The sequence below is a fragment of the Carassius auratus genome, chromosome 18 (assembly GCF_003368295.1).
Source record: "Carassius auratus strain Wakin chromosome 18, ASM336829v1, whole genome shotgun sequence".
NCBI classification, from domain to species: Eukaryota; Metazoa; Chordata; class Actinopteri; order Cypriniformes; family Cyprinidae; genus Carassius; species Carassius auratus.
In genome coordinates, this window is record NC_039260.1 from 1,916,540 (window position 1) to 1,928,602 (window position 12,063).

A 12,063-nucleotide genomic window follows, 5' to 3' on the forward strand; every position below is an offset into this window, starting at 1 on the left:
TGCATGGCAAGTATTCATTCCAAGCTTTATATTAGTTGCACACACATGATTTAACATGCATTATGTCATGCAGGTGCTGAAGGTTGCTTTAACATCCATGAAGAACTGTTCTAGTGTCATAGTGCACACTCTTCCTGAAGAAAACACTCATCGAGGTGACGTACACGTGTGAGAAACGTCTCACCTCTTGTCCTGTGGCGATGTCTATGGCTGTGTAGACCGTTCCAGACGCCCTGATGACGGAAGAAAATGTAGATGAGGATTGTTTAAAGATTTGTTAGATTAATAATAAAACGTGCATCATTAATCTCACCCCTGGCCAATCTTCTCAAATCGGGTGTACTTCTTCTTCGGGTCGCCCACGCTGACTATACTTCCTGTGGAGTGAAGATCGCATGTTATTTTAAGAGGTAAGAATAAGAAACACTACAAAACATGAAAACTGAAGAGACACAGGAAGACAACAAGGCAGCTGTTTACAAGACAAAAAAAAGAAGAATGAAGAAGAAAATATAGTGTTTCAGGGTTTGTGGAAGAACTAATCGAATTAATAATCGATACACTGATGAGAATGCCTTAAACTGTGCTAAACACACACACACACAAAAAATCTAAATAATTAAATAAATGAATTAATAAATAAATGTTATCATACTGTTAAAAACCTTTATCATTAAGAATTTTTGGGGGTATTTCTACATAAAAAATGTCAGATTTAATTCAATGTGTTACTATTTTTAATAATTTATTGCAAAAGTTTACTAGCAATTATGGAGTAAAACATTGTTTCTACACAACTTTTTCAGCGTGGTAATATAAATTAATTTATTTTTTATTTTATTGCAATGAAAAATATAAACTTAATTAAAAAGTTTATATTAAATATTGGAAATTTGAGCAAATACATCTTTTCATTTAAGGAATCTATATTTTTTTTAATTAAATTATTATTATATTTTACAGGTAAACAAAACAGTATTACTACAATACTATTATATGTGGCTTTTATTTAATTTAATATTTTTATATTTTATTTTATTAAAGTAGCTCTGTTCCAAATGTGTATGAAATATACATTATCTTGTGTCAGAAAAAACAACAGGCATCGCTTGCTAGTTCTTTTCAAATGCTTTTTTTATGGTGCAATTTGAAATGCATGCAAATATGTGTCAAAATAAGTGTAATATAATTTTTATTATATTAACCAAGCAGCTGGAGATTGTGAATGGTCTCTCTCACAGTGGTCACATATAAGACGAGAGATGCTCAAACAGTCCAGTCTCACACACGTAAACGATGCTGAGCAATGAGAGAGAAAGAGAGAGGGAGGGAGGGAGGAAAAGGCCTCTAAACCTTTAGGAAAAGACAGATTTACAGGCAGTGAGGTAACGGAGGCTGGGAAACACAGAAAGGAAGAAGGCCAGGGTCTTAAACATCTTCATTTTGAGGTGTAACCCAGCAACTACTGATGAACGGAGGACGACAAATCTTTGGCCGAGAGGGGCCTGAGGGGACAGAGACACACTGGATGACTGCAGCAGCATCCCGTTCTTACCAGCAGAGGACGATCTGAGCACGTCTGGAGCGCATGGGGTTTTTAATAAGATACAGGTGCTTAGAAAGTCATGCATCTCTGCAGCAGCTCAAACCAAATCATTTCATGCTCAACGATAACAATGCATGTAGCAAAAATGACAAATTAAATAATGCAGCAAAAAAAATAAGCATTGCACAAAACGACTCGATCAACAGATACAAGCAGGTTTGAGTTCCTCCGTGAAATAAACACATCATATATATATTTGATAGGTCAGGAATAATGTGCAGTCAGCCGGTCTGCAACATAAAATAAACCTTGACGGGGTGATATAGGGTTTATTTAGCAATAATGTCTTATCATCATCCTCATCACAGGGCTACTTACTAAATAAATAAACAACTAGCACAGCCATGCCTCGGATGGACTCAATAAATATACTCGATTTTAAACACATTTATCATTATACACTAATTAAAACTTTGGGTTTGCAAAGAAGTCTCTTCTCATTGGAGGTTGCATTTATTTCATAAAAAATGATTAGTAAAAAAAAAGAAAAGTGATGATATTTGAAATTAAAATAAGTGTTTTCTATGTAAATACACAGAATAAATCATTACAGTGTCTCATGATCCTGTCTGCAGTGTGGAGACTTACGCAGTTTCTCGAGTATCTCGTCGTCGGTCATCTTCTTCTTGCGTGTTTTGTCGGTGTTTTGAGGCGTGGAGGGCGGAGGGGTGTTGGTGTTGGTGGTGCTGGCTGTGGCGGAGGTGGTGGAGGGTGGAGGGGTGAGACTGTCGTCCTCAGCGGCCGTGTTAGCGATTGGTGACGTAGCGGCGTCTTTGGTGGAGAGCGGGCGAGGAAGAGGGTCAATAACGGAGCGCGTGTAGATCTGTGGGCAGAGTTAATACAGGAAAAAAATTAAATAAATTAAAACAAAGTAAAATAAAATCAATTGATTAAATTAAGTTTGGATTAAATAAATAAAAAAAGAGTGAAATAAAATAAAAAATAAATTAAAATAAAGAATTATTAATATAAATGATTCATATAAAAATATATTTATAAAATAAAAACATTAATGGAATTAATATATTATTAAATTATAGAATAAAAATAATAAATGTGACCATGGAGCACAAAATATGTCTTTAGTCTCTGGGGTATATTTGTAGCAATAGCCAAAAATACATTGTATGGGTCAAAATTATCATTTTTCTTTTAAGCCAAAAATCATTAGTTATGTCCGTGAAGATATTTTGTAAATGTCCTACTGTAAATATATTAAAACTTAATTTTTGATTAGCAATATGCATTGCTAAGAATTAATTTGGACAACTTTAAAAGACGATTTTCCCAATATTCTTCGCACCCTGAGATTCCAGATTTCCAAATAGTTGTATCTCGGACAAAAACTGTCCCATCATAAGAAACCATTCAGTTTTCAGATGATGTATAAATCTCAATTTCGAAAAATTGACACTTAAGTTTTGTGGTCCAGGGTCACATATAATAAAAAGAGAGGATATGAAGTCAAGATGATAAACCACTAGGACACATGGGGCCCAAATGAAGCGATGGATGATTCCCAAAACACTGTGGGAAAGGACCGGCCGGCTGGTACCCACAGACACAATAAAACACAGATTCCAGCACAGCTTGGTCTGAAGTGACTCAAGTGAATATAATTCTCTCCTCAGACCTTCACAAGCTGAACAAAACCCTCAAGATTTCTGCTCTCCGGAGCCTCTGTGCTTAATCTGCTCCAACAGAAGCAGATCGCTGTCACACGCATTAAATTTCCTGCTCTTTTCTCTTTTCAGCCGGGGTGGGGCTCGTGTTCTTTAATTCATTTTGGAGACAAAACCAGAGCATAAACAAGCAGCCAAAAAGCTGAAGTGTGCAGTCAGATGTTGATTCACTACAATGGCAGCTTGGAAACAGTGTACATCTGTCCATCCTGAGACTCGCTCCGAGTCGCCAGGATCAGCATCAAGGGTTAATAAAACACCAGTACAATAGGAACTGACTGACATCTTCAACACCACAATAAGACATAAATAAAAATAAAAGTTTTTTTTTTTTTTTACTGAAACAAACCTTATTTTTAACCAGTGTTTTATTTTAAATTAAATTAAATTAAATTAAATTTATGCATTTAGCAGACGCTTTTATCCAAAGCGACTTAAATTGCATTCAGTCTAACAATTTTTCCTAACGTGTTCCCTGGGATTCAAACCCCCAACCTTTTGCTTGCTAACGCAATGCTCCTTGTCAACTAAACTAAAAAATAAACATTTAAAACCTTAACCACATGGCAATTTACATTAACTAAAAACTGTAATAAAAAAGAAAGAAAAAGTGTATAAAACACATACATACACATATGCATGTATATATGTGTGTGTGTGTGTGTGTGTACAAATTCCGTGACCTACAATTCCCAGTTACACACACACACACACACACACACACACACACATACAATGACAAAAGCACATAACAAGATTAAAACTGTTTAATTAAATTGTAAACTGGTGAAAGCTACTTCAAAATAGTATTCCAAATAACAATGATAAAAAGTATATAAATACAAATAAAATAACAATATTTCTAACATTCAAAATGAAGTTAGAGCAAATATATTGAATAAATATAATTCTATATTTTTTTCAGTGACTTATGCCCTGAGTGAAATTTTCAATACTTATCCTGTGTTTTCCCTATAATATCTTATTGTAATTTTGCCATTGGCTAATACTGTAGCATGAGCTCAAAGTTCAAAGACATGCCCTACAAGCGTCCTGTGTCCACTGTACAGTACTCATGTGTGGGTGAGAGTGTGAACACATTACAGGACATCATTCATCTCCTCTGACCTAATGAGAGTGAGACCCCTTCACATCAAAACCACACATGAATGAGCGCTGGTGGAGCATCTTTAATCATCCACCAGGCCTGGTCCAGACAGACGAAGGGAAACACACACACACAAACACACACTCCTGCATTAAAGCTCCAGTCACCTACCCACCGCTCTGAACACATGCATATTTATTCGGTAATTACAGGTTAGCTTGAAGGCGTCTAGAGTCAGAAAACTCATTATTCCAGACTGCAGACTGAACTGTCATGCATCTACATCTGTGAGCCAACACCCACAACACTGAAACACCTGACCACTTCCTGTCTAACCAACCATAATAACCTACTAACACCCCACTACTGCACCGAGCACCTTAGCAATGCCCTCAGAAACACTTCAATTAATCTAGCAACGTCCTAGAAACCAACAGCCACTATCTGTCTGTCTGTCTGTCTAGCGACCAATCACAATAATCTACTAACCAGGATTATCAATAATTCAAACTAAATCTATTCTAAATATTTTATTAAATTAATTAATTATTTAAATACAGCTGAAATAAAATAAAACAAATATTAGATATAAAAAAAAATGTTGGACAGAAATAAGTTTCAGTCGATAAGTGAAAAAAAAAACGGAAACAAACAATTTAATAATTTTTTTTTTAAAATAAAAATAAATATATTTAAATAAAATCCAATTCAAAATATTATTAAAAACAACCAGTTAGAATAAAAAAAATTAAACTAGTAAAAATACAAAAAGCACATAACAATATTAGCAAAAATAAATAAATAAAAGATAACTGAAAATAAAATATTTAAGTTGAAGCACTAAAATTAATAAGTGGAAATAAATGAAAACTTCGATTGAACTAAAACTAAAAATGAAAAAAAATTCAATATAGTAATATTGATAAAAAATTACACTAAAACTGAAAATCTAGAAATAAAACAAATTCAAAATCCGAATAACAAAATTTGCCGTAAGCATTTAAGGCAACATCTCAAAGCGAGTATTTGCATTTTATTTTAAACCCATTATTATTATTATTTTATTACTTGCACTTTTCATTTTACTTTTTATTTTACTTTTCCATTTCTTGACACCATGAAAGTTTAATTGTGTCATACCTATAAAGCACACAGACCTCAATCCAAGAGCATAACTGTATTTTTACTTAATTATAAAAAAAACTATACAAGCATTAAAAAACATATACACCCTTGAAGATGCTTAGAAAACCTCAGCAAATAATCCCTGTCTCATATAAGTGAATACTCACAGATTTAGTGTGTTCGGGACGGGGTGCGATGATGGGTGGAGGCGTGGCTTCATCCTCATCCTCATCCTCATCTTCTTCATCCTCGTCCTCGGAGACGGGGGCCACGGCGGGGGTCTCCGAAACGGCCTTGGAGTTCTGCGGAGCGTGAAACAAGCCGAGCAGGAAGTGAGGCTGACCGACTGACATCACAACATGAGAGCAGAACAAACCCAATGCCAACATGCCAACCGCACTAAACCCTCACCAGCTGACCCGATACGCCCCAAATACACCTTCACTCCCCATCCCGCTTCACATCTAACCTGATTCGGTCTGAGCTACGGATACGGCACGACTCAGCAGGAGAACTGGACGAAAAAGATGCTGATTCACAGTGCAGAGAGAGAGAGAGAGAGAGAGAGAGAGAGATGAACCCGCTGGCACTGCCTGGAGGGGCTGGCATCACTTCTGTCCTTCTGTTGAGTGGGCAAATCTTACGGGACTCTGTCACCTTGTTGTCCACTGTGACATCCCCCCCCACCCCCCCCCCTCCCAATTTTAGCTCTCGGTTCCCTCCTCTCTTTTGCACTTCCCCTCCGGCTAACTTCCTCCCGTCCTATCCTCTGTCAATCTGTCGCGTGAGCCGAGAGGACATTTGTTCAGATTCGCCTCCTGACCTCAAACGCTTCTGTGAGTGTCACAGATAAAGCTGGAAAACAGTCAGACATCACAATGACTCACCACTGCGTTGGAAGAGTTGTAGTTATCGGCACCTTTATCTGAAATTAAAGACAGATGAAAGAGAAATGAGAAATACAGTAGGACTAATATACAGACAGCACCTTACAGATATGATTTTTTTTCAACTGCTGGTTTATGTGTGATATGTGTGTGTGTGTGTGTATATAATATGAGATGCATGCACAGGCCCTAAAATAAAATTATTATCTGACACAGCAAAACTGTTGTTCTGTGTAAAGTGTGCATTAAAAAAAAAAAAAAAAAATCATAAAAAATTTAATAAAGCTTCGTTTTGTGAAATTTTTAGTCATTTGTTCTACATTTTGCTCATCTGTCAAAAAAAATAAAATTCAAATCAAAAATATTTAAAAAATGTTCAATTGAGATGCTATTTAAAAAAAATATATATATATAAATATTATATATAAAATATAATGTGAAATTTTTTTTTTAAATGTATGTATATCGTCGCTTTGGAATGGAGTTATTCACATATTCTTATTCTGTGATGACTTATTAACATTATGTGATGTTTTTTTTGTAACTTAAAAAAAAAAAGAATTATATCTACAGAAGTCTATGGGATGCAAACACTTTGAAGCTCAATACCTCAAAACTGCTCAGAATGCAGATAGAACCTCATAATTCGATATATATATGTTAGTGAGGTCAAATGATTAACCGTGATTACTCATATCCAAAATAAAAGTTTTTGTATATTTATTATGTAAATATAAATACACACACATGCATGTACATGCAAAAATGTTATGCTTACATATTAAATATATTTATATATAATATAAATTATATGAATATAAAATTAATAAATATAAAAAAAAAAATTTGTTTCATAAATACATATAATTTTCTAAATATATACAGTATGTGTGTGTATTTAGTATATATTCATAATAAATATACAGAGTACACATACATTTAGTATGTAAACAAAAACTTATTTTGGATGCTATATATATTTTTTTTTTTTTTTTTTTTTTTTTTTTTAATATGGAAGTGAGTGTCACACCTGTAAAGCTCATGTATTTCTGGCTGTTGGTTGTTTCTTTAGAGTCGTAGAATTTAAGGACATCCAGAACGACCTGAGGATTCTTCTTCTGCTCGAGTTTGGTGATGTTGGATGTCTGGAGTAACCGTGCCCACTGCTCAGGCATGCCCTAAACAGAGAGCCACAACAACAAGCACTGAAGACGGTGTAAATCAAGACAATCAGTCACACAGAACTATGACACTCACAATGCGGCTTTCTCAAGCATTCTTGTGCTAAAAGTAATAGTAAACCTGACAGATAGAATAATACGGTCTCATTGTGTTCAGTTTGAGTGTGATGCTGGACCACCGCGATGGACTAAAGTAATTTGAGCATCTCTGCTGGCGTGGTTCTGTCCCACCGGCTCTCATTAACACTCGTTACACAAACTGAACTCAACTCAGTGTCACACACAGGAAACATACGGCTGATTTAGGGGTCAGGAAAAGAGCACAGCTCATTTAATACCTTATCAAATATAATAAACCAGATGTAAAGAGGAAGACAGATCTGGACCCGGGGGTTAATGCTGCGAGTCTGAACTGCTGGAGGATCATTTTCTATATTTGGGTTGCTGATGTCAAACAGGTGCAAGTCTATAAATGAACATCTTTGGCTATTTTTATTTCCAATTGTCCTTTTTTGCCTGCTTTCTTTAGCATTTTCTTTTTATAATCAGATGAGTTCATTCATTTTACAGGTTAAGTGCAGAGTAAAAGTGAATTTTACATTTAGATGTGGCCATAATTAGTCAATATTTTTTTCCCAGTGTTTGTATAACAAGATATAAAAAGAGAGTCTAATAATATAGAACTATATGCATGTCTGAATGCATGAATAAAGATGTTTTCAACATGGAGCATGTGAGCATCCTTCAGGAAAAGATCTTTGCTCTGACTTACAGTGAACTCTCCAGTGACGGCGTCAAAGCCAACATGGATAGTGTGCTCAAAGTCTGACGGCAGAGAGATCTCTGGACGCTCCTTCTTCTTATTGGCTGAAGACGAGGATGTGGGCGGAGACACAGGTGAGTGAAAGAAGAGAATAACAGTTAAGGGATGTTTAAACTTAGATTCAAACATTTAGTGCAAAACATGTGTTTCATTTTGTCTCAGTATTAGACAGATACAGTACAGAATAACGAGAAATCATTGTATAAATATGACCATTCAAAAAACGTAAAGATATATGATTGTAGCATGCATAAACATGTTGCTAACATGTTTTAACCTTGTCATCATGATTTAACACATAGCCAGCATGTGTTAACATGTTGCTAACATGCTTTAGAACATTGTTAATATTTTAACATGTTAGTAGTCTCTTTTTAACACATTGTTAGCATGATTTAACACATTACTTACGTTTTAACACTTCGCTAACATGTTTTAACATGTTCCTAACATGTTTTAGAACATCTCTAACATTTTAAGATGTCTCTTGCATGTTTTAGAACATTTATAGCATGCTAGTATCATTTTTTAACCTTATCATGATTTAACACATAGACAGCATGTTTTAACATGTTGTTAACATGTTTTAGAACATCGTAAATGTTTTAACATATTAGTAGCCAGTTTTAAGACATTGCTATCATGATTAAATACATTAATAACATGTTTTAACACTTCGCTAGCATCTTTTAACATGTTGCTAACATGTTTTTAGAACATCTCTAACATTTTAACATATTGCTAGCATGTTTTAGAACATCCCTAACATGCTAGTAGTCAATTTTAACACATTGTTTGCATGATTTAATACATTACTAACGTGTTTTAACACCGTGCTAATGTTTAGAACATCTCTTCGAACATTTTGGCATGTTGCTTGCATGTTTAGAACATTGTTAAGATGCTAGTAGCTTGTTTAACACCCTGTTAGCATGATTTAATACTAATAGTTTAATATTAATGTTTTAGAACATTTCTAGCATGCTAATAGCATGTTTTAACCTTGTTATCATGATTAAACACATAGCCAGCAAGTTTTAACATGTTGCTAACATGTTTTAGAACATTGTAAATGTTTTAACATATTAGTAGCCAGTTTTAAGACATTGCTATCATGATTAAATACATAAAAAACATGTTTTAACACTTCGCTAGCATCTTTTAACATGTTGCTAGCATGTTTTAGAACATCCCTAACATGCTAGTAGTCAATTTTAACACATTGTTTGCATGATTTAATACATTACCAACATGTTTTAACACCGTGCTAATGTTTAGAACATCTCTTCGAACATTTTGGCATGTTGCTTGCATGTTTAGAACATTGTTAAGATGCTAGTAGCTTGTTTAACACACTGTTAGCATGATTTAATACAACTAATGTGATTTCACATTTTGCTAACAGGTTTCAGAACATTGTTAGCATGTTTTAACAGCATGTTTTTTTTAGCACTTCTTAATTTTTCTGGCATGTTTACTATGATGCTAGTATGTTACTAGCATTTCATAGGCTAATTACTTTTGCACACAGAGAAATATGTTAATTTTTACATATTTGTAATTGTAATTTTTAATCTATCTATCTGAAATATTTCCATAAAACATCACACCAATTCCTAGTTTTTTTATTTTATTTTATTCTCATCTTATTTTAGTGCAAATAAGTATCACTAACACTATTGTCTACCGTTTTAAGCTCATAAAGTGCTGATCTTCATAAAGTCATCATTACAATATATACCCCGTCTGGCATGTATTATGCTCTGCTCCAGTTCCTGAGTATCACTCATGTGTGCGGATGCTGCTAATGCCTGTTATTATAAACGTCCTCATCTGCTCTGTGCTGAAGCCAGGCAGGGTCTTAAATATTAACGATGTGCTAACGGGCTGGTAATTATCACAAAACAGGCCTGCAGAAAGACGAGCACGAAGTGAGACGAACCCTTGACACAGAGACATGAGCGGACGCACAGGTGTTTGTGTTATACACTGAGGAAGTGTGAGAATCTGATGACACAAACTAGGAGTATCACTGTATAAAATGATTGTTATTTTAACAGTAAAAGACTGTAAAAATGCTACAGTAAAAACCTGTTAAATGGTTAACAGTAATTTTCCATACAATATTCGGTGAATACATGTAATTGCATTTAATGTTATTTTACACTAAAATTCTGTTAAAAATTAATTTTTTGGAAGTGAAAAAGAAGTCATTGTACAATTTACAGTGAGAAAACGTAAATTGACACGTAAATTGGATTTAAATAACATGTTTCTTATTGGGGTTTTTTTATCAGTTGTGTACATTAGGGTTTAATCTTACATCTAATGTTGTTAAATGAATGTTTACTGCATTATTTCAGTATCACGTGTCACAATAATGGGGTTTAATGTTAGTGTGAATGACACTGTGCACCTTCTATATAAGTCTTGTCCTCCTCAGCTCGTAGAAAAGGCTTTCTTAACACTTCCCATAATAACAAACGCTTAATAATTAATGTAAAATTTTTCCAAAAATTTACCCTCGCTAAAAACGGGGCAGGATGTATTTGTGTTTCCCTCTTTGCTGTTGCCGTTTTGTTCTGACAACATCATGTTATTATTATTATATTAACTAGAAAATAGATTTTTTTATACATTTGTGAATCACTAGAAGATTGAATTGTGATTCATATGTGAATTGATTTTTTCTCCCGCCCCTACCATGAACTAAGAAGATTGGTGTGTATAAACCACAAAGGTCAAAAGGTTTTTGGTCATAAAGTTGGCACACAGATGCATTGTGGTGCTTCTCGAGACCTTTGACCCTGAATGACTCCTCCTAGAAATTCTATTCTTTCCGGATTCCTTTGAAGTCCTTGTTTTAGTAATCACTCACTCTTGTCTCCTCCTCCGGTGAGTATGGATCGGATGAAGCCTTCTTTTCTCCTCTTGTCCTCTGGGTTGGGCGGAAGAGGTTTGGAGCCGTGATTCAGTGGGCCTGAGTCTTTCCCGGACGAGCCAATCATGGTGCTGGTGTTCCTCATGGGCGGAGCTGGCGGCTTGTCTTCTACTTCCCCATTGTCTGACATCTTCAGCTGTGGGCGTGGCTAAATCTGAAACACACAACCAATCAGAGCTACTGAGATGGTGAAAAGGGGAGGGGCTAAAGTAAATCAACAGCAGGGGATGCTGGAATGAAACAAAGCATAATTAGATTTACTAAATTACCACCAATCTTCTTTTAATAGCATTTAGATTCAACTAGGACACAGCAGGAAAAAAACAGCTAAGACTGGAGAAAACACCATCTGAGTTAGTTTCAGACTGCTGTATGTATTATTTGTATATACAGTATATGCATAAATTGTATCATCATTGCTAAAAAAATATGAAGCAGCACAGCTGTTTTCAAATTTTATAATAATAGAAAAAAAAAAGCAAATAAGCATACGAGTATGATTTCTGAAGATCATGTGACACTGAAGACTGGAGGAATGATGTTGAAAATACAGCTGCGCATCACAGAAATAAAAACATTTCATAATATATTCACATAGAAAAAAGCTATTAGAAACTGTAATAATATTTCATAATTGAATAGCTTTTACTTCGAATCAAATACAGGCAGCATTGATGAGCAAAAACATAAAAAAAATCTAAAAATAAAAT

General features: G+C 34.7%; 1 protein-coding gene across 4 annotated transcripts in view; it reads right to left on the minus strand.

Moving 5' to 3' along the window:
- Nucleotides 1-12,063, minus strand: part of LOC113118104 (serine/threonine-protein kinase PAK 1) — a 42,672-nt gene that overhangs the window by 7,563 nt on the left and 23,046 nt on the right. For all 4 annotated transcript variants that reach the window (XM_026287018.1, XM_026287020.1, XM_026287019.1 and 1 more), the window contains exons 2-9: nt 11,291-11,507; nt 8,362-8,456; nt 7,439-7,586; nt 6,409-6,446; nt 5,689-5,823; nt 2,195-2,429; nt 314-377; nt 185-233 (exon numbers count right to left, since the gene is read on the minus strand). In XM_026287018.1, the coding sequence (XP_026142803.1) occupies nt 185-233; nt 314-377; nt 2,195-2,429; nt 5,689-5,823; nt 6,409-6,446; nt 7,439-7,586; nt 8,362-8,456; nt 11,291-11,483 (957 nt within the window). In that variant the 5' untranslated portion in view covers nt 11,484-11,507. The remainder of the gene's footprint in view (nt 1-184; nt 234-313; nt 378-2,194; nt 2,430-5,688; nt 5,824-6,408; nt 6,447-7,438; nt 7,587-8,361; nt 8,457-11,290; nt 11,508-12,063) is intronic.